The 23,034-nt window shown below is 46.5% G+C and overlaps 4 protein-coding genes across 4 annotated transcripts; 1 reads left to right on the top strand and 3 right to left on the bottom strand.

Annotated features, from left to right (window-relative positions):
• The first annotated feature begins 1,041 nt into the window (after nt 1-1,041).
• LOC121602347 (protein obstructor-E-like) lies at nt 1,042-2,896 on the top strand. Its single transcript, XM_041931123.1, is given in 4 exon segments — nt 1,042-1,241; nt 2,092-2,168; nt 2,237-2,366; nt 2,369-2,896. Coding segments are annotated over 4 exon segments (654 nt in total). The 5' UTR covers nt 1,042-1,177; the 3' UTR covers nt 2,752-2,896.
• An 8-nt stretch (nt 2,897-2,904) lies between these two features.
• Nucleotides 2,905-4,873, bottom strand: LOC121602346 (beta-1,4-glucuronyltransferase 1-like). Its single transcript, XM_041931122.1, has 3 exons — nt 4,698-4,873; nt 3,241-4,183; nt 2,905-3,173 (listed from the first exon to the last, which is right to left on the bottom strand). The coding sequence occupies exons 1-3, from the start codon at nt 4,871-4,873 to the stop codon at nt 2,979-2,981; spliced, it is 1,314 nt and encodes a 437-aa protein (XP_041787056.1). The 3' UTR covers nt 2,905-2,978.
• A 293-nt stretch (nt 4,874-5,166) lies between these two features.
• LOC121602345 (beta-1,4-glucuronyltransferase 1-like) lies at nt 5,167-7,556 on the bottom strand. The gene is made up of 3 exons (XM_041931121.1): nt 6,910-7,556; nt 5,431-6,373; nt 5,167-5,361 (listed from the first exon to the last, which is right to left on the bottom strand). Exons 1-3 carry the CDS (start codon nt 7,125-7,127, stop codon nt 5,167-5,169), a joined length of 1,356 nt encoding a protein of 451 aa, XP_041787055.1. The 5' UTR covers nt 7,128-7,556.
• A 1,488-nt stretch (nt 7,557-9,044) lies between these two features.
• LOC121602348 (beta-1,4-glucuronyltransferase 1-like) lies at nt 9,045-22,379 on the bottom strand. The gene is made up of 9 exons (XM_041931124.1): nt 22,087-22,379; nt 16,920-17,716; nt 14,352-14,701; nt 14,104-14,283; nt 13,870-14,032; nt 12,359-12,624; nt 12,101-12,276; nt 11,901-12,034; nt 9,045-11,799 (listed from the first exon to the last, which is right to left on the bottom strand). Exons 2-9 carry the CDS (start codon nt 17,229-17,231, stop codon nt 11,602-11,604), a joined length of 1,779 nt encoding a protein of 592 aa, XP_041787058.1. The 5' UTR covers nt 17,232-17,716; nt 22,087-22,379; the 3' UTR covers nt 9,045-11,601.
• Between the last annotated feature and the right edge of the window lie 655 nt (nt 22,380-23,034).

Genomic DNA, 23,034 nt, shown 5'->3' with positions numbered 1-23,034 from the left:
CTTGCTTATTGACAATTGGTTCCAGTAATACGGCACCGAGGAGAGTTTTTTTTTGTAGAAAAAAGCCACAAAAACAAACAAACAAACAGGGACGGAGCTGCTGCTGCTGCTGCTGCACACAAATAGCGTAAGCAAACGTCAACGCCTACGCTGCCAAACATACAGTGATGAACGGATGGAACGCAACAGTGCTGTGCGTGTTGGTGAGACAAAATTTTAGTTTTAAGATTAAAATTTTTTTTAAGATGTATCAGATTGTGGACTATGTATTTTTCAGTTATTTGATTGCCAATTTTTTAGATTTTCAATTTTCCTTAGAAATGTAGTGTTATTTTTTGTGGCATTCACTGTGTGCTTGGTACAGAACTGACAGCACGATAAGACTGTACCATGCACAAGGTGCTTACAGCATGGTGTGAATGAGGCAGTGGAAAACCAAGATGAATACTGACAGCATGCTGCCTTTGAAATTGTCGTTACAGTTTTTTAATATTTCCTGTTAAGTTTAATCATTAAACTATCGTTAAATTTTTGTTTTTTAATAAAATTTGCTTAAAATGTTGAAAAATCAGTAAATTTTAATTTCTTTGATTATCGTGGGCACAAGTATAACGCAAAGGGGGAAAAAGACAAGAGCAATGTCCGATTAAAACATTTCTCATTAATCATGCTTTCAAGGTCGTTTTCTCATTTCACTTCACACCCGAAAACTGCTTCAAAAACACTCTCAAACTTATCGCCACAATCCGTTCGAATTTGTTTTCATCCACAAAACGTGACGTCATAAAGCGGTTTGCTGAGATTTTGAATGAAAACGCACGTGCTTGATCCGGTATGTCGACGTTTGAGAAGAAGAAAAAAAATCACCACCCCGTTTAAACCATTTATCATCATCCCCTCCAACGGTATCCCACCATCTGTGCCCTCTGTAAAAAGACGGCGACAAACCTAAATGTCGCGGAATAGCTGATGAGCTTGGGCATCCCTCCCCCGTTTGCGCCACGATCTGATCAAGCTCCACAACCACCTGGAGAAGAGCAGACACTAACGCGTGATCATCTCCGCGCCGCACCTTTGGGAGGCGAACAGTTTAAGCTCATCCTTCAACGGTAACAGACACGCGTGGCTTGTGCATTGCTGTAAAGTGATTCGCGATACTTAGACGAAGCTTAGAACCATGTTGTCGCGTGGAAAGATCGCTACCGCGATCGTGCTCTGTACGATGGCACTGTTCTATCACGGTAATTACTCAACATTTAGCGCATTTCTTTATCGCAAAAAAAAGAATACGGGGAAAACTCGTGACTTTTCCAACGGTGTCAAGGCCATTTCGTTGCGTTGTATGTAAGCTCCCATCAAAAGCGAAAGTGTGCAAAGTGTTCGCGTTCCCGTTAGGTGCCGGAGAGGGGGGATAAAATTGTGGGAGCGATCGTTGCATTCAGCGTAATCACGTTCCGTTCTAGCCGCCCGGTGGTGGGTGTTCGTTCTCCAAAGGTTAGGAAATTTTTGATACAACTATTAACGACGTACCAAAGAAGATGCACCACGTTGGGCCATTGGAGACGTGCGTTTTCAAAGACGTGCGGTGGGATGAATCTTTCGTTGTTTGAACGATACCGGTTTACCTTGGACGTGGGAAGATGAGCCCCACATGTGTTGGATGATGGAAGGGATGTGAATATGCAGGCATCTCCACCGTGAACAACAACATCAACGGGGGGTGGGGCATCATATATAAATACCGCTCAAGGTCGAATATTTTGAAGCTTTCCTGTTTGTTTTTTTCTTCTGGTGGGCTTTCAGACATTTGCATGATTTGCATGAGGTTCGTCGCCATTAGTCACGGGGAAGGTGTTAATTTTAAACTCCGATGCAGCCGCCCGTGGAGGACATTGAACACCGATTTAATGTGGGACGGAATATTAGACGTTAATTATAATCGACCAGGAAACGGAACAGCTTCAATTTGCGTGATCCCGTGATCAAGTCATCATACATAGTCAAAAATTGAATTGCCTCCAAAAAGGAGCTTTTTGTGCAATCTTAAAACGTCTTATCTTTACTATCACTATCTTTCGCATCGCTTCACAGCACAGAGTCAATCGTGTCCGGAGAAAAATGGTCGCTATCCCGTCCCCGACCAGTGTGACGCATACATCGAGTGTGTGGTAAGTATGCCGACGAGCATGTCTTGGACTATGAACTTCACAGTAACGCTTTCCTTCTGCAACAACAGGACGGTGAGCCACGGCGACAGCTCTGCCCGGACGGGTTGCTGTTCAACGACAAGGTGTCGCTCTTCACCTACCCCTGCCAGTATCCGATCGACGTCGACTGTGGTAGCCGTACGCGCACGCAACCCCCATCCCTACGGAGGACTGTCCGCATCAGTTCGGCTACTACAAGGTCGGTGATCGGGCCAACTGTGGACAGTTTAAGAACTGTGCCGGTGGTACCGCCTATGTGCTTGACTGCCCCACCGGGCTAGCCTTCAATTCGGCCACGTATCAGTGCGACTGGCCCGATCTGGTGGAGGACTGTGATGCGGAGGCGTACCTGGGCTTCAAGTGCCCGGCGCAGGCGCAGGGTCTGGTGCAGCCGGTACGCTTCTACCGCGCCCCGAACGACTGCCAGAAGTACTTCCTGTGCGTGGACGATAGGCCGCGGGTGAACTTCTGCGGACCGGAGCAAGCGTTCAACGAGCTGGTCAATGCGTGCGACGGTGTCGCCAACGTGACCGGATGTGCTTAGGGCCGCTTCACAGTGTGGACATCTACTTTCTAATACTCGATTTACGATGACTTATTAGGATTAATAACAACACAAAAAGAAGGATGTAGTTGACACCTCACGATCGCAGCAGCAGTATGAATAAAGCTCACGATCACCAAGAGAATACACGGGGAAGGTTTTCCATCTGAAGGTGACTAGAATATGGAAAGTACCGAGAAAAATGGGGAATGAAGGAGTCCTCCGGGTTATAGCATGCATCCTTCGCGATCACCATATAGTGTAGATATCTCCCGTGCAATCGTTTCTTGTATAAAGGTCCGTTGTTTCGCTTGCTGGTGCGGTCGGTTCGCTTGCGCGATCGTTTTAATGCCGGGCCGATGGACCAGAAATCCATTATCCAGAACGTGAAAGTCGTAGCCCAGTATGCACATAATGAAGCCCTAATAAAGGACAGAAAGAAACGAATTAAATATGATTTCTTGGGGGTATCAAGATTAAAGACGCAACCTGTGCCATCTTATCCGCCTTGCCTTCCCAGCTTAACCGCTCGTCGTACTCTGGCTCGTGCTTTGTGCCGACGTAGATCGGTTCCCAGGTTGCGTACGCTCCTTCTCGCCATGCAGTCACGTGTATGTCCATTGTGTAGTCTTCCTTTACTACCGCTAGCCACTCCACGAACCCCGGCACCGTGTGGCAGTTGGAGCATATCTTCTCGTGAAACTTTATCGCATCACCGCTCTGGAGATCCTCGAGCAAATGGGCTTTATCCACCGGTACAGGGACGTCTTCTGCGACCTCAAACACTGGCAGCACGTACACGGAGGGGCTGTGCAGTGTGTACTGATAGAAGGGGTGCGCGATCATGCGCAAGAACATTGAGATAAAGTTGGGATTTGGGTAGAGTTCGATGTCGCTCGCAAGTACAAAGTGAGTACCGGCCGCACTGCGCGCAATGTTACGACCCACGTTCACAGGGTAGGTTAGGTTGTTGGCTGCCCGGAAGGTAGGTATTGAGGTTTTATCGTTGCGGAGTAACGAATTCCAGGCGTTTGTCGCATTAGTGCAATCCACGAGAGGGACGGATAGCAACTCCCTGTAGTACGATACTGGCCGCGTGGGAAGATGTTCAAACTCAAAATAAAGATGAAAGCTCACGAAGTCACGCACCAGCGCTCTCTGTTCGTGACACTCCAACAGATACTGGATCAGAACCACCGATCGGTCAAGATCGACTCCAGGCGCATACAGTGCGATACTGATAGGTGCCAACCAACGTTCTAGCAGCGGCACCACATTGTCCAAGAAGGTGTAGTCGGCGTGCGTGGTGTAGGTTATGGTTTCGTAGCAGTGAACAATCCGCTCTGGGGCGTAGAAGTTACGCAGAAGGTAGTGATCGCCATGCGTCTCGAGCTGGAATCCATTCGACGGGGTGTTGCAGTTCAGAATTGTTCTACGAATGGAGAGAGAGAGAAAGAGGAAAGAGAATGAGCTCAACGGTTAAAGTGTCGCTAATTGGTTCAATCAATAATGGCTTGTGCGGAGAGATTGGTAGAGGGTTCGCGGGTACCCTTATCGCACTGTTTGATAAGAGCTTGCAAAAGCCGTGCAGCTCTAAATGCAAAACCGGTAAAGCAATTCATTCAAAGCTTCCTCGAAAAAACTGGAGAAAAAAAATTATACTAAAGATGCCTGGCCATGGTGACGCTGCACATTACTTTGTATCGTGGAGTGTATTTTTAGGGTCTGGAACACTGCCAAAACAAGTCGCTTTTGCCCTTACCAACTGATAACAAATGTCTGATTAGGGTACAGCGTGGTAAAACATTCACCGTGCAAATAACTTCAGCTCCTATACCATTCAAACTACCGCTACATGGTGTGGAGTTGTTTACCAATCAACACACAGTGTCCCTCCTCTCTTAAACACACACAATCCCTTCCCTATCTCTGCCCGAAGTACTTACTTGAGACGGCGCAGCAGCGCTTCGTGGGAGGCTCCCTCCAACAGGTGCTGGCTGCGTGCGTAGTTCCGATTGCCACCCGCCGGCTGATAGTAGTATCCGAGTATATAGAACACCACGAAGGACAAGATCACCAGCAGCAGCACCGTCCGGAGTACTGCCGAGCGGCGTGCAATCATCTCCACATCGTCTGTACGCAGCCACTTACAGGGTTTCGAATTAAATAATGGACTACTTGATTCTCTCGGTGGAATGTGTCAAATGGGTAAGAAAAGTTTGCAACGTTGCTATGGAGGCTACGATGACTGAATAAGATTAATAACAACAATTAAGAAGGAATGTAATCGGCACCTCACGATCGCAGCAGCAGTATGAATAAAGCTCACGATCATCCAGAAAATACGGAGGCGTGTTTTCCATCAGGAATTGACTAGAATATGAAAAATACGGGAGACTGAGGACGTCCTCCGGGTTATATCTTGCATCCTTCGCGATCACCATACAGAGTAGATATCTCCCGTGCAATCGTTTTCCGCATAAAGGCTCGCTGTTTCGCTTGCTGAGGCGGTCGATTCGCTTGCGCGATCGTTTTAATGCCGGGCCGATGAACAAGGAATCCATTATCCAGAACGTGAAAGTCGTAGCCCAGGATGCACATAATGAAGCCCTAAAATAGGAAAGAAAAAAAAGACATTCAATATGACTTTTTCAAGCTATAAAAGATCACAGACCCAACCTGCGTCATCTTATCCGCCTTGCCTTCCCAGCTTAACCGCTCGTCGTACTCCGGTTCGTGCTTTGTGCCGACGTAGATTGGTTCCCAGGACGCGTACGCACCTTCCCTCCGTGCCGTCACGTGTATGTCCATTGTGTAGTCTTCCTTCACTACCGCTAGCCACTCCACGTAGCCCGGCACCGTGTGGCAGTTGGAGCATATCTTCTCGTGAAACTTTATCGCATCACCGCTCTGGAGATCCTCGAGCAGGTGGGCCTTATCCACCGGTACAGGGACGTCTTCTGCGACCTCAAATACTGGCAGTACGTAAACGGATGGGTTATGCAGTGTGTACTGGTAGAAGGGGTGCGCGATCATGCGCAGGAACATCGGGATAAAGTTGGGATTTGGGTAGAGTTCGATGTCGCTCGCAAGTACAAAATGAGTACCGGCCGCACTGCGCGCAATGTTACGACCCACGTTCACAGGGTAGGTTAGGTTGTTGGCTGCCCGGAAGGTAGGCATTGAGGAGTTGTCGTTGCGGAGTAACGAGTTCCAGGCGTTCGTCACATTAGTGCAATCCACGAGAGGAACGGATAGCAACTCCCTGTAGTACGATACTGGCTGCGGCGGAAGATGTTCAAACTCAAAGTAAAGATGAAAGCTCACGAAGTCACGCACCAGCGCTCTCTGCTCGTGACACTCCAACAGATACTGGATCAGAGCTACCGATCGGTCAAGATCGACTCCAGGCGCATACAGTGCGATACTGATAGGTGCCAACCAACGTTCTAGCAGCGGCACCACATTGTCCAAGAAGGTGTAGTCGGCGTGCGTGGTGTAGGTTATGGTTTCGTAACAGTGAACAATCCGCTCTGGAGCGTAGAAGTTACGCAGAAGGTAGTGATCGCCGTGGGTTTCAAGCTGGAATTCATTCGACGGGGTGTTGCAGTTCAGGATTGTTCTACGAATGGAAATAGAGAGAGAGAAAAAGAGAGAAAAGACCATGAGCTCAACAGTTAAAGTGTTGCTAATTGATTCAATCGATGACGGCGTGAGTCAACCGGCATGTGTGAAGAGAGCTTGGTGGGGGAAGGAGGTACTCTTATCGCACTGTTTGATAAGAGCCTGCAAAAGCCGTGCAGCTCTACATGCACAACCGGTAAAGCAATTCATTCAAAGCTGCCTCCAAAAAAACTGAAGAAGCATGAAAAAGCCTGATCATGATGACGCAGCCTCATGTGACGCTGCACATTACCCTGTATCGTGCAGTGTTTTTTTGGGGCATTAAACAATGCCAAAACAGACCGACTTCGCCCTCACCAACTGATAACAAATGTCTGATTAGGGTACAGCGTGGTAAAACATTCACCGTGCAAATAACTTCAGCCGGTTCCACTACCTTTCCAACCTCCACACTACATGGAGTGGAGATGTTTTACAATCAACACACAATGTCCGCCACACACTCGCCCAATATCACATGCCGGAAGTACTTACTTGAGACGGCGCAGCAGCGCTTCGTGGGAGGCTCCCTCCAACAGGTACTGGTTGCGTGCGTAGTCCCGATTACCGCCCGCCGGCTGGTAGTAGTACCCGAGTAGACAGAACAGCACAAAGGACAAGATCACTAGCAGCAGCACCGTCCGGAGTACTGTCGAGCGGCGTGCAATCATCTCCGCATCGTCCGCACGCAACGGCTTATAGTTTGCTGTCATCTGATCGTTGTGCGATCAAAATCGGAGCTCTCGTAACAGCGGGTTCAAGTCTGATGTTTTTTCGGACGTACAAGCGAGAGACTTCCAATGTCTGGCGTGCAATGCATGTACGTTACACACACACACACACACGGACCCAAGCACGATTGAAAAAGGGGGAGGTGAATTGATTGAAATCGTTCAAACTTTGCTCTCTCCTCCTGCTGCTGCTGCTGCTGCTGCTGCTGAAGCTCCAACAACCAACGACCACTCTAACACATCGATCACGTCCACAATTCAACAAATAGTGCGCCTCGATGCGGTGACAAAAGCATCACAAATTAACACCTCGGAATAGGCAGAGGGGGCCCTTATGGTTCACATCCGCTGCTGGAGTCGTACCGCACAGCGTCACCGTTGTCAACTGATTACGGTAGGTTCTGAATGATCGGTTAGTGAGACCTGGCCGACCTGGCTGGCTTATCGTACGCTCACTCGCTCTTTCGCTCTCGCCTCGCGATACACAAACGGTGTGTGCACCGATAAGATAAGGGTGGCGTTCAGTTTCATATCGGAATTTTTACCACCTCCCTTCACCCCGCTGCGGTCTGTGAGATGGCAATCAAGGGTGAATCGGTCACTTTCTGGGTTTGATCGATTTCGGCGTGTTTTGTTTTGTGAAATTATCGAACGGAGTCGTGGTAGCTTATGCATCATCACTTGGAAAATCTGTGCGTGGATGTTGATTAATGATGACGGGCTATTGATAACAAATCGGTTATCGGGCTTCATTGTACAATCGTTAAACGCACGGCTTAACAACAGGTTCGTAATGGGTTCGGATGCTCTTGGTGAGATTGGACAGGAAACCGGGGAATATCTCTTGATCTTGAAGGTATCCACGCTTCTTGAAGAATCTCTTGATCTCCTATAATAACGTTCAACATTCAAGCTATTCCAGTGAGAGTCATCATGAACCAGCGGCCTAACTACTATTTAAAATTGACGAACTTTCGCACACTCTTTAAAAAAGGAACACTTCTATGGAAATACATTTATTACTCCCGATGATTTCTCCGTGTCAGTCCCCTCCCTATTATTTCCTTCGTTTTTTTTGTTTCCATTTTTAGACCTGTACACAATTAGTTTCCTGCTACACCTCGTCCTTACTTTGTTCGTTTCGCTTCTGGTACTGGATATTAGTTCTGTTGTGATTGGTTCGTACTGTAACGAAAGATCTGCTAAAATCTGCAAGCTACCCGAACGCTTTAAAACAAACAAACAAAAAACCATTACCAACAGCTCAATTAGGATCCCTACAGAAAACACAAATTGCCTAACGCTCTGTCGGCTATGTACAATGAATAGTATAAACGATAGTGTGCTACGCTCCATTCTGCTGTCGTTACAGTTTATGTATCTGTCTAAGGGAGTGATGAAATGAACAGCAGCATTTGCAGAATGGAACGGGATCTCTGTTCTAGCGAGCTAACTTTGTCGAGCTTTTAATTAGCAAGATACCTTCGATGATAGTAATTAACTTAATCCCCTAACGCTACAATATATGTACAGAAGGTTAACGTAATTTTTCGAAAGCTACATAGAAGGATAGAGCGAGAGAGAGAGAGGGTGGTTAGAAAATAGTGAATAAACAGTACGTAACTAATGCTCGTATAGTGATTAAAATATCCGCTAGTGTATCATGCAATAGAAAGAGAGAGGGAGAGAAAAGGTTTCGAGCATTTCGTTAATCATGCTGCATCATATTGTAAGTGTATGTTTGTGTTAAACAGTTTGAATTCGATTTGATGGAGAGTATTAGGTTTTACTTTCGTTCTCTCTTGATCACTCTTCCAGGTTGTTTTTTTTTTGTTATACGCTTTGTGTGTTTTTGTTTGTTTTAATTTCTTTTTTTTCTTTTTTTGAATGCTTTCGAAATTGATTTCAATTTGTTTGGACTTTTTTTGTTTCATTCCTTTTCATTAATCAATTGTTTTCATTTTCCATGTTCCATCTCTATTTTTCTCTTGTGTTGCCCATGTTTTGGTTCATGCTTATGCGCGTGTTTATTTTTTAGTTTTTTGTTTTTCTTCGTACGAATAAGGCACTTACTATTTAGACGTAAAATAAACAACCGCTACCGAGACTGTGTGTGTGCTTGTGTTTGTTTAAAATTATTTTGCTTGTATCCGTTCAATTGTTTATACAGAGTGTTAGTTTGCGTTTTGCCTGTTTTGGCTAAATGAACCATAATACGATGTATTGAACGAGTAATGGGCAAAGGAAATAGAAGTCGCTAGGATAATGCTAATAGAAATGGTATTTTGTTCGTAGGTATCGAGAAGCTTGGAAGAGAATAGCTATTGTTATCACACTACTTGGTTTATGTTTCGATATGTAACTAGTTGTTGTGTTATGCATATTTTTGCTTTAAGCTTAAACGGAAAAGACAGAGCAACATACTATATAGCTTAGTAGAAGATTAGAGTTAGAAGATTCTTAATTTGATAAGATTCTTTGTAAAAAACACTCACACACAAAAAGAAAAGGAATTTATTTGAAATATAAATGAACAACCAGAGTGAGATTCAGTGTGCAAAAGAATGCAACCAAAAAATAAAAATAAATAAACCAAGTAAAAAAGAAAGAAATGTACAATAAATCAATACATAAACATCAGAGTAATAAGCATCAAACGCATTAAAAATGCATGCTTCTTTCTTAGTGAGTACGATGTATGAGGGGAGGGTAAAATTATTGTTGCTCACATGTCTTTTTGTTTTGTTTCGTTTCCATTTCATTCCATTTCCTTGTATTGAACATTGTTCATCTCCGTTGCGAGATTCTCGTTTGCTTTAAACACGCCCGAGGAGCTCAGAACTCTCGTCTTCCGGCGAACATATTTTAGATCAGTGCTTGGTCATTTCCTTGTTTCTTGTTAACATTAGTGATTATTTGTTGCCGAGTTTCGCCTCATTCTTCACACAAAACTGTGCGTTTTTTTTTTGAATTTTTGTAAAATGTCTACCAAGTTATTGTATGATACAGTGCGCATAATTGAATGCTTCAGTTTTATCGTCCATTACATTTAAGATTCCTGCATTTAGGTAAACAAAAAACGAACTGTTGATCTTTGCAAACAGATGTATAGGTCAGCTATGCTGGAACACTGATTTAAAAAAAGGTAAATAAGCGGTTCAAATAAATGGGCCATATATAGAACTCTTTTATCGGTTTAGAGCTCGAACGAAAAAACACACACCAATAAACAGTCACTATGGACTGTGCAGACCAAGACCAATAACAAATCCAGGGCAACAGAGTGGTAAGACCGACTCCTGCTGGTTAATGTTAAGAAAAAAACTTTTTAAAAAACTTTTTTTTAAAAAGTGGTTTGACCATTTATAATTGTTGTGTAAAAGAAGAACCAAAAGACAAATTTCTACTATAAAATCATCCCTACCAGTGGCTAGCTTTGCTATGGAGGCGTTTGGTAAAGTAAACCATTCCTATTGCACAATGCACTTTGAATAAAATTGCCACACCTGTGCACACTGATCCGCTTCTCCTATCCACACATCGAAACACATTGAACCATCGAATGAATGCGACTATGCGACTAGGGTGTTGCTGCTTCCATCGTGCGCCCTTGCAGTGTGTTGTGTGCAGTGTTATGGTGATGCACAATGTGCTACCGTAGCAGAAGGATTTAACGAAGAAGAAAAAAAAAGCTTCACCTTATCATGTCCTTCTCCTTTACACAACTCTCAGTACAGACAGACATACATTCTATCACTAGGCCCCTGGGGAACTTCTGCCTCCGCATCTTCTTATCGAATTAAAATCGTAACTAAAGTGTCCTCAGGTAATATCACTTCCAGGAACGGGTCCACCCTCTTTCGTTCCCGCGATTGAGAGCTTCCCCACTGCCACCACAGCAGCGAGCAGAAGTTCGATCGCTGTTGGACGCACTCTTAAATAGCTATTTGTTCTTAATCCGAGTCATTGTGCTTGGTGGTTGCATAAACATAAAACACACACACACACACACGGAGAGAAACATACACGCACGTATCTCGGCACACTTACACGCGCAGACTGACTGGCTTACTTACTTACCTAAACTTACGAAAATATGATTTCTTATACCCTGCAGACTTCCAAACGGGGTCCTAGAAACCCCATGGCCACGGACCGTGCGCTCATCGGCCCGTCATCGGCATTAGCGGCGGCGTACGTAGCCCCTCGGTTTGCCCTTCTTGCGCCGGCTGCTGACGTGCGCCCGGTACGGCGGGCCGCCCGGTGCCGCCGACAGCAGCGACAGCGAGGATCAGCCGACCGCCGCCGACCCGAAGGACGATGAGATCATGGTCCGCGAGCGTCTACCAATAATACCACCACCACCAGGATCACTAGCACCATTACTACCGCCACCATTAGTACTACCGTTGCCAGCGGTGTCGCCGGCCCTATACTAATGTTGTTTCCCCTTCAACTATACAGCACAGCCCTTGCGCGTTCCGTACATGACCTGCAGCTCCGGGTAGATGATCTTCTTGATCAGTTGGTTCGTTTTCGCCGCGAGCATCGCCCGCTTCGGGTCCTTTTTCAGCACCTTGATGCCCGGCTTGTGCACCAGGAACCCGTTGTCGAGTATGTGAAAGTCGTAGTCGAGGACGCACAGTGCGTAGCCCTTTTGGGAGTTGTTGGGAAGCAGAAGAGATGGAAAAAGTTAAATTTTGAATTTGATTTGTTAGAGAAAAGGACACTCATTAAATTTGCATCCAAGCTTACCTGCGTCATCTTATCACTCTTCCCCTCCCAGCTTAACCGCTCGTCGTAGTGTGGATCGGCGTGCGTGCCAATGTAGATCGGTTCCCAGTGCACGAAGTACCCGATGCGTTTGCCAATGTGAAACACGCCCAAATCTAGCCAAATAAAGAGAATCGAGTTAGTATTCTTTCTAAAAAAAATCTCTTGCTTAAAGGTCATACCGTCGGTTTCGTTGGCAGCGATCCACTCCTTCGACTTCGGCACGCCGTGACAGCTCGAGCAGACGCGCTTGTGGAACGGGATCGCCTTCCCGCTGCGCAGCAGCTCCTGCAGTTCCGCCTTATCACGCGGCACCGGTGAATTATTATCTACCTCGAATATTGGCAGAGGAAAGACTCTGAAAGCAGAGAGAGAGTGAAACCCGCTCGTCAGCCAATGCTCACCAACACGCACCAAGCTAGACACCAAGCGCCACATACCTGGGATTCTTACGCTGCAGCACCGGCTCGTTCCGGGCGATCATTTCGAGAAACTTGTGCACCAGCCCTGGGTTGGGGTACAATTCAATATCGCTAGCTAGAAGGAAATGGGTCATCGCCGCATCGCGGGCAATGTTGCGCCCGACATTCACCGGGTAGAGCAGCTTCTTTTGCGTCTTGTACAGCTGCGCCGCCGACACGTTGAAGTACGGTATCGCCAGCGAGCAGTTGTACGGCGTGTCTAATACTTGATTGTGTTTAGGAACCTGGCATTGGGAGGGAGAAGAAGGAACGCATTAGTATGGAGAAGTGCGCCGGAAAAGGAGATTACTGAGATTTTCCGCAGTTTTAAGGATACTTTGTCATAGTTTTTCCACATTTTTTGAATGATTTCAGTGATTTAAAGAATTTTCCTAGCCACTTTCGAATGTGCACATCATTATTCACCACCTCCAAGATGTTTTTCAACAGATGTCAAATGGTATATTTTCATCAAAATAAAATTTCAATACTTCCACATGATTTTCAACACATCTCAAGCTGGATTAAGTTTGACAGTTCTTTGTGATGAGTTGAAAATCATGTTGAAGTATTGAAATTTGAATTTGATGCACATACAATACGTGACATCTGTTGAAAAACATCTTGAATAATGATGTGGCGGTAAATAATGATGTGCACATTCGAAAGTGACTTGGAAAATCATGCATTGTCAATTTTTCTAATATTTGTGAATCTGTCCCACAATTTCAGGGTTTTCCGAGTCAATTTCCAATGTCTACAATATTATTCATTGCTTGCGAGATATTGTTCAACAGCTGTCAAATGGTGTATTTTCATCATAATAAAATTTCAATACTTCCACATGATTTTCAACACGTCTCATACCGGATTGTGTTTTATAGTTCTTTGTGATGTGGTAAAAATCATAAGTAAGAACTGAAATTGTATTACGATGCAAAAATACCATTTGACAGCTGTTGAAAAACATCTTGCAGCCGGTGAATAATGATGCACACATTCGAAAGTGACTCGGAAACCCCTGTATTGATAATTTCTCAATTGTTTGGCTTGAATTATTTATGCAAGGTTATCCACGACACTTTTTAATGTGCACAACATAATTCACCGCTTGCAGTATGTTTTTCAACAGCTGTCAAAAAATTTGTTTACATAACAATATTTTTTCAGTTATGTACGCATGATTTTCAACACATCACTAAAGAACTGTCAAATTCAAGCCGGCTTGAGGCGGGTTGAAAATGATGTGTAAGAACTATAGAACTATCGTGATGCCAATACACCATTTGAAAGCTGTTGGAAAACATCCCACAGGCAATGTAAATGATGTCGACATTGAAAATAGACTCGGAAACCCCTGTACATTGTCTATTAAACGTTGGAAAGATTCGAAATCGATTGTAAAATTGTCAATAAATTGACCAAATCATACAAAAAATGTTGAAAAACAGTGAAAATCTATGCAAAAAACACCTCGAAACCATACTTACGAGTTTTGGAATATGTTTACTACTAAAATAAATATGAAATGTGACAAACTGTCGGACTAAATGACTCTCTGGTATGCAGTCTCTTAGATACTTTATCGAATTGATCGTCGGCACAAAGTCCGTGCCGGGTGCGTGAAGCGCAAGGCTGACTGGAGCGTTCCACCTGCAGAAAGAAATAAATATAGAATTAAAGCTCTAGATCGATGTTTTGCTCAACCAATTGTTCTCCGTTACCGTTCCAGCAGTGGTACCAAATTGTCCAGAAACGTGTAGTCGGCGTGCGTCGTGTAGGTGATGGTTTCGTGGCACCGCAGATCACCGTGCTCCGCCCGGATGTAGTTCCGCATCACCCAGAAGTCGCCCCGCTGCCCGATGTACGGCTCGTAGTCCCGGTCGTGGCAGTTGAGCAGCGATCTGTGTTGGAAGAAGGAGAATCGGTTAAGGCGCTCGTTGCTTCCCAAGGAGTCCCTAACACAGCTTACCTCAGCTTCGCGTCAGCATCCATGGACGCAGTGGTGGAAAAGATATCGGTACCGTTGAGCGCACCGGTCGCACCACCACCGACGCTTCCGGGTACAATGCCGCCCGCTGCCACCACCACCTGCTGCTGCTGCTGCTGCTGACCGTCCTGGTAGAGCACATCGCCCATCTTCCGGACGGTGCTCCGCTCCGTTGGCACATCGAAACGACTATCGTCTACATTAAGATTACTGTTATCTACATCGCGTGCTTCCAGCATCAACTGTTCCTGCTGCTGCTGCTGCTGATTGCCACCGCTCTGTGCGAGCTGTCGCGTCTGCTGCAATTGCTGGGACACTTCCTGCACGCCAATCTGCAAAGCACACATCGGGAAGAACAACAAGGGGGTTCGCATCAATCATACAGTTTCGCAATCAACCCCTTTTTCCTTTGTCCACCGCCTTGTTGACCCAATTTTCCACCGCCCGATTCTCGCTGAAATCGCTTTAAATCGCAAAATCACGTTCGCAAAACGGCTCTTCCCACATGGCCCGAAGAATGCCAACCTGCAGCTTCGCTTCCTGTCGCTTCCCGCGCGAGCTTTATGCCTTCCTTTCCTCCCACACCCGGATGGGAGATTTTCGGACGCAACGGAGACACACAAAAGAAGGACGGTGCATAAGCAATGTCTTTCGCAAATGACATACATCCGTCCCGGGAATGCTCTCTCTCTCCTCTCGCAGTCCATCCTCTCCCGGGTAAACGCGACACCGGCGTCCATTAATGCGCGGTACAGACCAAAAGCTTCGTCGGTCATTTGTATTCTCCGCGTAATAGCACACGCGGCCAGGAACACGTCACATTGGCAACTTAATTCGTCGTCTTTTTACCACCCCCTCCTCTCCAATCTCGTCTCGCTCCTCGCCCTACATAATTGATAGCTGAGGCGATGTCAGCGGACGGATCTCTTGTGCGCGCTTGTGCAAATATTTATCATCTCGCACGACGTCGTCGTCTTCGTGCCGGCGTTTTTCCCAAAAAAAAAAAAAAACAAAAAAAAATGGAACCACACAGGCCAGACTTACGGTAAATATGACATGGCCTATAAAGAGTGATTGCTAAACCTGATCAAACCAAAAGCAAACGCGTAAAGCACAGTTTAAAACGAGGGCGTGTGTTTGCAAAGACAGAAATGATAAAATCCACGACAACACACAACAAAATCTTGTCCCATGTCCGAGAAGAAGAAACAAAATAGGCTCAAGAAGTCTGGCCTGAGATCTGAACCGAAGCTTTAAATTTTAACAGCATCTTCGGTTTCGGATTCCGTTAGGTCGCAGAGTAAAATATTGGCAAACAAATAAATTTCTTGTTTAAAACAGCAAAGCAAAGATAAAGCCCCGAAAACAAACCTTCTATGAAGAAGTTTTTGGGCTTTCTTGGTGGCTCCAAAGACTCCGATCCTAATTGGCGTGCCTGTGTGCTGAAACTACACTATAGTGTTCTTCTGTCTGAGATTTTTTGCCAGTCTGCGCGCGCCCATCGATTTACGGCTTCCTTCGGCCAAAGAATGGCCCAACAAAATTTATTTATGCTAATTGCCCCACCCGATCGATAACTGGCGCAGGGGACACACCGACTCTAACGGTATCCCGGTTCACGATAGATTGGGCTCGATGATGGTGTTGTTCTTGCCGGGGTGGTTTGGGCTCTCTTCTCACTATCCGCTCTGAAAGAATCCCATAGTGTGGCTCTGGCCGGATAGACAAATGCTCTAGATGCGATAGAAACTGCCGGGCTCCGGGTCTGGTCGGTTTGGTTCCTCTTTAAGCGATATAGAAATCGTCGTGTGTAAGGAATAAAATATCCATAAAACACCCCAAAAAAAAGCGAGAGAACGTTCATCCCCGTTCGTCTGTCATAAAAAAACGCAGAGCTAGCTTGCCAACAGAGCTTGGCTAGCGTCAAACCACATGGTTCAAGGTTTCACCGCCATCACACCGTTTGTCGAATGTTTGAATATTCATCAGGATCGAAAAGAACTAAAACTTTCTAACTCCTAGCCAGCCAGCAGTTTGTGCTGTTAGTTTGTTGGCGCAATCCTATTTTTAGCCAGAGGATCGGTGTTACCTGTTCCGATTCCGTACACTGAGACTTGCAGCGGACATGTACCGCGTGCAAGTACCACCGCCGCCACGCTGCTGCCGCTGCATCTCAATTTAAAAACGGACGAACAACGCAACAAGCAATCACCTCACGTACGCTGCGTCGTCGACACCATTAGTCATTTTTGCCATTTACGATCGCCACTTGCACGCACGCACCGCAGAGTTGACTGACGAATTTCGACATTAAAAATCCCCCCAAAAAAATACCTCCATTCCAACTCGGCGGCTGTCCAAATGTTTCATTTGGACCGTGTGTAAAGAATGAACGAGCGCGAGTGAGCAATTTCAGACGAACGACGAATGTGCATGTGTGTATGGTTTGTGACATTAAACTTCATTAGGCCGCTTGCTAATGTGCCTCGTTCCGAGGGCAACGAGTGCTGAAAGCATGGAACCTTACGTCAACAGCTCTGTTTTTCTTACCCCATTTTCTTGAATTTTTAACACTAAAGTGCTGTGTCCTTGCTGGACTGATTGTTGCGCCTGCTGCTGCTGCACCTCGTACAGTTGCTGCTCCGCCTCGAGCAACCGCTGCTGGGCGGGCGGCAGATACTGTTTGTACTGTTCGGCGGCTGCGGCCGGCTGCTGCTGCTGCTGCTTCAGCACCTCATCCGATATGATGTAGGAGGGGCCGAGAGCAAAGTTGCCGCTCCCGATCAGCAGATGGCTGGCGATGTACAGCACCACGGCCACGTTGATCAGGATGCTGCAGCGCAGAAGCCAGTTGCGACGCATTCTGATAACGTTCGGGAGCTTCAGCTTGGGGCCGGTTTTGCGCACTACTGGCGGTGCACACTGAAGGGTAAGGGGTTGGCGTAAAAAGTGGTATGGTGTGCGCTAGTATGCTAGTTGCAGCGGGGAGTGCTCTCAATGAACTCTCCTGTTGCTTGGGTAGGCTCTAGTTGGTCCAACGGATCTGGCAGGGTTCGTCGTTTGGTTCGTACGGTGAGATTGAGTAATCTCCAAAATTTGTTGAGAGTATGATGGGTTGAGAGCAGCTTGATCAAGCTCTAGTTGTGTCCTCGACGTCTTCCAAGCAGCAACAACATCTGACACCTAAATCCCGATGACTTGAAAGCACAATCAATCAGCACACAAAGCTCCAAGTTCTCGACGTCGTCTCGGCGAATCTATGTCATCGTTTTTAATATCCCGTGCCAGTTTCTGTAATCCACAGTACGACCAGGCGACGCAGAATTCCAACATCCACACCGATGAGTCTACAAAGTAAGAAGAAAGAAAAAAAGAAGAGAAATACATGGGAAATCAGTATCGGAAGGCATAAAACGCGACGGTGTGACGCAGTACTGCGTCAGATCAAATGAAGGGAACACGATTATTATTGTTGTTGTACATACTCAAAGCCCTCTTCTTCCACCCTACCAACCGACCCTTCTCACAATCCAGCTGTGACCCACTCGAAATGCACGCGCGTCAGAATCGCGCAATTGATTCATCATCCATTCAACATTCGACATCAATCGTTTGGATCGGTCGGTTGGTCGGTGAGCAGGCACAGCATTTGCCAACTCCAATGCACAATTGTGTGTGAGAGGTTCTCCAGAGGTCTGATTGTTCTCCGGACAGATTCAAATTCATCGCGAGTGATGTCAGCACGTAGCTGAGCTGGAAATACAGAACATTGCTCCAATGTGTTCCCATCTCTAGACAGTGATCTCGCGTGATCTTCGCCGCGATCGCTAAACCTTTTCTGACACGTTGACCATTCGGAGCCTTATTTTTTTATTGTTGCCACTACCTGCTACGAGGATGAGTCGTGGAGCCTTGCGAGAAACACCAATGACTCAGAGCTCAGAACTTTGCTTCTTCCGTTGTCCTAAGCCACAGGATTGGCGTACAAAACATAATCACCGCTTGGTGAGGTTGATGTCATCTTCATCTCTTTGGAAGATCATAGCGAAAGGGGGCTATCGTTGAGGTTAAGGTTGAAGGTTGCGGTTGCAACAAAATATCTAAATGAGAGGGCACAAAAAAACACGGCCCCATAAAACAACACCACAAACGTATGCGCGCTGCTGCTGGTGGGATTGTAAAAACTGACATCACATGAAAAGGCTTGGTGCTAAATGGGGTTTAATCTGCAAGGCTTAGGAGGATGTGTTTTTGATAGTATGAGAGGTTATTTTTTGTTGGAGCTGAACACATTCCAATCATGATGCTCAGACATCGAGTAAGTTTGCTCAACGGCTCTGCAAAATCTGCAACACCTGCACTGCGTATTACACATTAGCACTCTACCCGCAGCAGCACTCAATTTCTGCAGCCAATTTCCTCTCTGCACCATTGGCGTGGTGGTGGCTAATGATGTTGAAATTATGATCGTTTATCCCGACGCTTTGAGGCGTAACACTGGGGCTGCTGGCTGCTCTACCGCTCTTCACACCGTCTAATGTGCGAAAATTCCGAAGAAAATACCAATTAAACGGCTTTCGACACTGCCCGGACGTGACTTTCCGGGCTTCCATCCAATTTGCCATTGCGTCCAACGAATGCGCAGTTACTTCTCTCAACGCTTGGCTGGGCCTCCATCATCCTCAGGGCTGGAAAAGCTGGACCCAAAAGGCCAAGAATTATGCCCGCTTTCTGCTTCTACTGCTCCACAAGTCATCGTACCTGGAGAGCGCGAGTACGACACAGCTTCCCGCGGTTTTTACTTCCACACCGGAACCGGCACAGTAGCGAAGAAACCGTAGAAAAAACGGAAGTTCGCTTCAAAGTACAGAGCAGCAAACCGACGTTTAACTTAGTTTCTTGGAGGGGTGGAAAACTTTGCCTTATCCCTCGCGCGGAGAGCAAGTTGCGCCCATCGGTACGCATAATCATGGGAAAACTGCAGCAAAAAAATGCTCGAGACGTTCGAGACGATGACGAATTAAATAACATTTAAATTCTAGTGCGCTAGAACACAGACTTCCCTCAGCACCTCCCCCCAGGGGTGCGGCTTAACTTCGGGCGCCATCAAAGCGCGTGCTTGTCTCAACCTGGGAATCATCACACGCCGTGCAACTCTTGCGCCACTACTACTGCAGTTGCATAATGATGTGCGCGCGCTTCGAATTGGGTCGTCGTGGTGTCGCGGGGTGTGAGAAGATTCGCTAGTGCAACGATGTGCTGCATCTAACAGGGCGAGGTGCATTCTTAATTCCGCCTGTCGTCTGTCGCTATTTTCATGCAGATGGTGGCGCCACTTATGAATGGGAGCATGTAGACTTCAAGATAGACAGTTTCACACGTGCAATCGTGATACGCGCTAGACGCGAGAATGATGAATTGCTGTCGATGTTAGAAACCATCAGGGGGAATCGAAGCAAACCCGTAAGTCTCTAATTCTGTGTTACCGTATTCAAAGCGTAATTCCGTGTAAATGTCAGTCGGTGTGCAAACTTTAGGCGTCATAAATTTCTCACCGCGCTCTCTCGTTCGCGTTAGTAAATGGGGGAAAGGGGCAACAGATCCCCAGCGACCCATGGTCAGGGTCAATGAATTACTAGCCCTAGCCAGTGCCACCGACAGGCACGATATAGTGCCCCGCTTCGGGTTTGACGGCACACATGTGTTAGCGCATCGACTGGAAGACGACGACGACGACGACGATCGTTGTTTAGTAGGATGAGCACGTTTGAGGTTTTATGATGTGCCAAAAGCTACTCCACTTAACGCTCGTCGAAAGCAACCTTTCTCACTGACGGGGGCAGGGTGGATTTATGCCAACTTTTTGCCAACCCGCCCCAAAATGAGAAAGAAATCTTATCCAACAGGTGTGTTGTTGCTTGCGGCGAGAGAAGTTACAAGACCGTACCGCTAAGCTTTAATCGGGCTCATCATGTAGTAGCGTGATCTGTGTTCGTTCTGCTTTAGGACATGCATTTGCCTCTGGAAATGGAACATTGTCATACTTTCTACTTGTGTTACACATATTCCCCAAAAATAAAAACACAATTTTAGGTCACCCAAAAAGTTCGATTCATCATCGACGGCTCGCTAACGGACGGCATGTTTGCACAGCAACCTTTCCAATTAATCACACTTTCCTCATTTTCCCCGGGAGGGTTTTCATGCATCATTCACCATTCCACTGGGGATTGCTTCGGAGGAAATTTTCTTCTACCATTTTCTGCCCCCGGTCCTTACTACTTTCGTGCTACTCGTGTCCGTGACATCTGTCCAAAACAAACCCAGCTCCAAAACTCAATGACCCCAGCGCGGTCCCGAAGGGAAAAGGGATCAAAAAGTTACCGCCCGCCAGGGTGTCCATTGACAGCAGCAACCGAGGCGAAAAGCATCATCATGTTTCTTCCAACCTTCTTTTGCGGCGTTTGCTTCCGACACACATCAATCGCCGGGATGCGGAGGGGGGGGGGGGGGTTTTGCACGATGCATGATGGACATTCCATCTTTGGGTTTCGGTTCGGTTCCGGTGAGAGATTTAAGGATTGACTTCTTGGGCTTAACACGTATCCCAGGCGTCTCTTAAAGTCTGGACAAACACACACATAAAACGGTAAGCAAGCTTTTCGGGTGGATTTTGTTGGAAACGATAGCATAACTACAGGCGTTTGGTGATATGGCCTTTGCCATGCGGAAATGGACAGTGGCGCCTTAAGTTATGCAAACTGCTCAACAAAACGCTCCTTTCACCACCATTTAACGCCATACGCTGTTTTAATCTACTAATAACCACCCCAAAACGTGCAGTAATGGTCTCTGTCTTGCCTTTTTCTACTTAATATACTGTTCTAGCGTGTTAAGTTTTAAGTGCAGAGAACTCATTTACCACTTTGTTTACTTTATAATTGTCATCGTATTATGCATATTATCCGTCCCTATCGCGTTAAACTCTTAACAATCAACATCAATAACACCCATTCCCCATATCGATGCCTGGACCGTCCGTTTTATACCAATTGAGCTACGCATTACGCTAATCTTTACCGAGTCAATAACCCCCGCGAATCTCCCAATCGCACAACACACCGTGCGCTTCGACCGTTTTGATGCAGTTTGTGCAAATATATGCACGAGCTTCGGCGGTACTTCAACTCATCTGGGTTCTGTCTCATTCTCTCTCTCTCTCTCTCTCTCTCTCTCTCTCTCTCTCTCTCTCTCGCTGCAAAATTCCTAGCGGTATCCAATCAATGTCAAGTGTGCTGGAGTGGTTTTGCCAAACGGCGGTCCTTCTTCGCATCATCATTTGTTCTTTGATGATTGAGCGCCCGTTTGTCGCGCGACCGGCCATTCGATCATTAGGTTCCGATGAGCAGATCCGGCATTATCTACCTCATCATTACTCACGCTGACGAGTTGGTACGAAGGGGGGAGGGGGGGGGGGAGGCGAAGGCACATAATGCACATCTATTTGTGCGGCACTCTCGGCACGGCACTGACTGATTGAATGTTTGCATTTGCAAGAAGCGTTCGACAATATGGCTTTTGGCCCCGTACCGACCAGCTACAGTTCGGGGGGATTAAGAGGAAGAAGTACTGAGCGTTCAATAAATAAACCAACTGCCCCCTGCGTTACCACTGCTAGACGACCAAATCAAAACTTGATAATGTTTGCCATGCTTACCCGCGCTAGTTTTTGCTCCTTCCTTCTAATGCATCCGCTGTTGGTGATGCATTCGGTACCGCCGTGGGCCCCACGGGGGCACATCAGTTCCAGCACAAGGTTCGGGTGCTTTACTCCCGCTGCAACTGCTGCTGCTGCTGCTGCTGCTGGCGATAAGGTGCTGGTCCACCGTGGTGCGGATGATGAGGCAGGCAATGGTGGCGTTGACAGCAATTACAATCCATTTGTCGTCTGCAGCTGATACGAAGGGCTTATCCGCTCGATGCGCCCGGCCACAATCAGAACGGGGATATCCTGTGGGAAAAACGAGGGAAGAGAAAGAGACCAAACATGAAAAGGATATTAGAAAGAATGTTTCAATGACAGCAGCACCAGCAGAAGGGAATGGAAATGAGATAAACCGTTTGATTGTTCTATCCAATGTCTCTCTGCACAGACAAATGAACTCGTTTCCGGTTGGTTTCTGGTTGGTTTAGCATGTGCATATTTTATAACACACACATTCTCTCTCTCTCTCTTTGCTATAATGCTCTTCCAATGAAAGCGCTAAAGGAAAGGAAGGAAATGATTAGCTCATTTTTCATTTCCCTAGATCCACATTCGACCCTGGATGATTTTGCATTCATAACGATCGGGGAAAAAAAGACACGGCTAATAAAACCATCAAACCCACCAATTCGCTAAATGGGTAAAATTTGATAATAGCACACTCTTCCTCTACGGGTACGTGTGGGTGTGTTTATGCATCGATTCGCGTAATTGAAGCCTCTTCGCTTATCGGTGGAGGGAAATTTGTTGGATGTTGGAGCCGTACGCAGCGGCAGTGGCAATCTCTTTGCATAATTGAACGTTTAATTAACCGACACACACACACACACACACACCTGGCGACTACACACACAGGCTTTAGCGCTGCTCAATTTGATTTGCCCGACACAAAAGCGCGTG

The sequence above is a fragment of the Anopheles merus genome, unplaced genomic scaffold, assembly GCF_017562075.2.
Source record: "Anopheles merus strain MAF unplaced genomic scaffold, AmerM5.1 LNR4000418, whole genome shotgun sequence".
NCBI classification, from domain to species: Eukaryota; Metazoa; Arthropoda; class Insecta; order Diptera; family Culicidae; genus Anopheles; species Anopheles merus.
The sequence above is the reverse complement of the archived record's forward strand: the minus strand, read 5'-3'. Positions and strand labels throughout refer to the sequence as shown.